The sequence below is a fragment of the Gekko japonicus genome, unplaced genomic scaffold (assembly GCF_001447785.1).
Source record: "Gekko japonicus isolate JY-2015 unplaced genomic scaffold, Gekko_japonicus_V1.1 scaffold8032, whole genome shotgun sequence".
Lineage (NCBI taxonomy): Eukaryota > Metazoa > Chordata > Lepidosauria > Squamata > Gekkonidae > Gekko > Gekko japonicus.
The window spans coordinates 1-3,128 of NW_015164443.1; the positions used below are offsets into that span (position 1 = coordinate 1).

Genomic DNA, 3,128 nt, shown 5'->3' on the forward strand with positions numbered 1-3,128 from the left:
AGCATGGATTTCCCAGACCACAGCAAGAACCTGCTGCGGAGCCTGCGGGATCAGCAACACGATGGCTTCCTTTGCGACTGCACGGTGCTGGTGGGCAACACCCAGTTCGTGGCCCATCGAGCCGTGCTCGCCTCGTGCAGTGCCTTCTTCCACATGTTCTACAAGGAAGGGCTGGACAAGGGGGACTTGGTGTGCATCAACAATGAGATCGTCACTGCCCCGGCGTTTGGTCTGCTCCTGGAATTCATGTACCAAGGCGGCCTCTCCTTCAATGACACTCCGGTGGAGGACGTCCTGGCTGCTGCCAGCTACCTGCACATGAACGACATTGTGAAGGTGTGCAAGAAGAAACTGCAGGCCCGGGCTCTGGCTGAAGCGGACAGTACTAAGAAGGAGGAGGACTCCCCGGCCAGTTCAGAACTTGTACCCAGCACCTCCAAGTGCCAGCCGCTGGCCCCTGCGGCACAGTCGTTGCCCCCACCACCCCCTCAGCCTTGCGAAGCACAGAAGAAAAGCACTGAGGAGTGGAAGGGAGTGGAGAAAGTTGGTTCTGATGAGCTGCTGGCCTCCACGCTGGATGTCGCGGACACCACCCAGCCCGGCATGGAAGGTGATTCCCCACAAGCCCTTCCCCCAACCAGACCCCTCCCACCAGCCATCATTGACATCTCCCTCTCCAGCCCCAGCAGTTCCACCGAAACCATCTCACACAGCTGTTTTCCTCTGGGGAACATTGCTGAGGGGCCTTCCAGTGTGGACACTGCTCCGGCGAAGTACGTGGAACAGCGGGAAGGCAGCGTCAGTGGATTTTGCCAAAAGGAGCCAAACAGGCCCTCCATCAAAGTCAAAATGGAAGCCATTGTGATCTCCGATGAGGAGCCAGACACAGTCGAGCAGCTGGAGGGGCAGAACCCAGAGGAGAGGCTGGAGAGTGTCTTTCAGCGGCCCACTGTGGAGGCAGGGTCAGCTGGAGGCTGCAGCCGCCATCTGGACAACTTTCCAGAGCCTGGTGGGCTAGAGGAAGTATCTTCAGACGGTACCTTCCTGTCTCAGGAGCCCATGCCCTATCATATGATCCCTGTGCCCAGCGGGCAAAGTTTCTCCAACATGGCGATTCCACCTCTGCACGAGCAGATGTATCTACAGGACTATGAGGTTCACCCTAACTTTGGCATCTTCACAGAGGACATGCCCACTTGTAAGACATGCGGAAAGACCTTCTCGTGCTCCTACACGCTCCGGCGCCATGCCACGGTCCACACACGGGAGCGCCCCTACGAATGCCGCTACTGCATGCGCAGCTACACCCAGTCCGGAGACCTCTACCGGCACATCCGGAAGGCACACAACGCAGACCTGGCAGCCAAACGTTGCAAACAGGATGTGGAGAATCCCTCGTAGGGTGCCCACACCTGGGCCACAGTCTGAGGCTCATCAGCTCAGTTGCTGCCCAACACGGAAGGCCAAATTTTTCCTCCTTTTGGAACTTAGTGCAAAAAGCCACAGTGTCTGTAGCCAAGTGACAAAGCCACTGACTGTTCCACATTGTTCTTGGTTCAGTCTCACCCACGCAATCCCTCAGTGTTCCTTCATCTTTTGCCTCGAGGATTTGGTGTTGTATTTTCACAGGGTAGTTCTTGGTCAACAGATCTGGATTTTGGATACTGCACACAGTTTGGAAGAAGCCACACAATGTGACCTCTTAGTATCTTGGGAAGATTTTTTTTTTTCTCTGTCTATTTATGTACAAACGGTCGTGGCTTCAGGGAACATGAGCCTCGGAGAGGAATGAGATCTCTTGGTTCCCCAGCCAAGGGATCCTGGCTTGGTTTTTGCTCAAAAAGAGGGAGTGGAAGCTTTTAAATCATGGCAGTTTATGGAGATTGTAATTTCACTTAAAAACCCTCTCTAGCGTTCCCCAGCCAAGGGATCCTGGCTTGGTTTTTGCTCAAAAAGAGGGAGTGGAAGCTTTTAAATCATGGCAGTTTATGGAGATTGTAATTTCACTTAAAAACCCTCTCTAGCCCAAAAGTCTGTGCAGACTAGGTCACAAGGTGGGAACAGCAACCCTAGAGATGTGGAGGCCCAGAAAACCAGGAAAATTCAAGGGGGAGTGTGTCATTGTTGTCTCCACCCCGTTATTTCTCTAGGACCTTTTTTCTGTTTCTCCAACAGAAGAATTGAGAAATATTGGGGGACTCTTCTATGAAATATTTTCTCTTTTAGAATGAGTAAAATGTTTCTTAAGGGTAAAGGTTTTTGTACTCAAAATGTATAGGATGAAAAAGTACAAGGGTTTACATTTTTCCAATAGGAAAGTTTGGGAAGCACTGATAAAAAAAACCCCACCTCTTACGAAATGTGTTCTGAGGGAAGAAAAACCTTTTCTTACAAAGCATTGCACTCATCCCAAATGTATAGGATGAAAATATCTTGAGAAGTTTCTCAAGAGTTCAGTGTTTTGAAGTTTAACTTAATAGCCAAACATGCTGGGAGTCCTACTTCTTAGGGCTGCATAAAAGTGTCTCTGTTCAGGTAATACCCTTTCTTTTGTTTACCGCAGAATTTTTTTTTAACCTTCAACATTGATTTTTCCCCCTACCTCTCAGGTGGTAAAAATTAAAGATACCTGGGTTTCACAGCTCTGAGCACAACTCTGAGGAAGCCCCTTGCCTGGCCCAGGGACATCTTCCCCTCCTGTAGTGTGGGTGGACAACTCTGGCTAAAGAGTGCAGGGCGTTCCTTCTTGGCATATGCTGTGTGGGAGGGACTGGTCTGTTGAGGTCATTCTAATATTCCCATTTTACAAATGGAGGCTGTGAGACAGGGGCTTGGTGCTCCACTGTATGGGTGGCATAGCTGGGATCTGAACTCTTTTTTTTTTTTTCTCAGCTCAAACCATCTTCCGCAAAAAAAAGCATCCCTTTTGCTTTTTCCTTCTTCTCTTCGAAGCTGTTGGCCTCGCTGGGGGTTACCTGTTAAGGCAGCAGCTGCCAGACCTGAAAATTTGCCACTGCACAGAACCTCAATAGTACCCCTTAAGGCCTCATTCTCGAAGTATTTCCCCATCAACCGGCTGAGGAGACTATTTTCTTCCTTCTCTGTACGAATTTGTCTCCCCAGCTCCT

At 50.3% G+C, this 3,128-nt stretch overlaps 1 protein-coding gene across 1 annotated transcript; it reads left to right on the plus strand.

Annotated features, from left to right (window-relative positions):
- Positions 1 to 153: 153 nt before the first annotated feature.
- Positions 154 to 1,401, plus strand: LOC107108478 (zinc finger and BTB domain-containing protein 3-like). The gene has a single exon (XM_015408916.1). The coding sequence runs from the start codon at positions 154 to 156 to the stop codon at positions 1,399 to 1,401; it is 1,248 nt and encodes a 415-aa protein (XP_015264402.1).
- The last annotated feature ends 1,727 nt before the right edge of the window (positions 1,402 to 3,128 follow it).

Bases quoted from the DNA above. Each gene is read 5' to 3' on its own strand.
- LOC107108478 (XM_015408916.1), top strand. From the start codon at position 154: ATGTTCTACAAGGAAGGGCTGGACAAGGGGGACTTGGTGTGCATCAAC.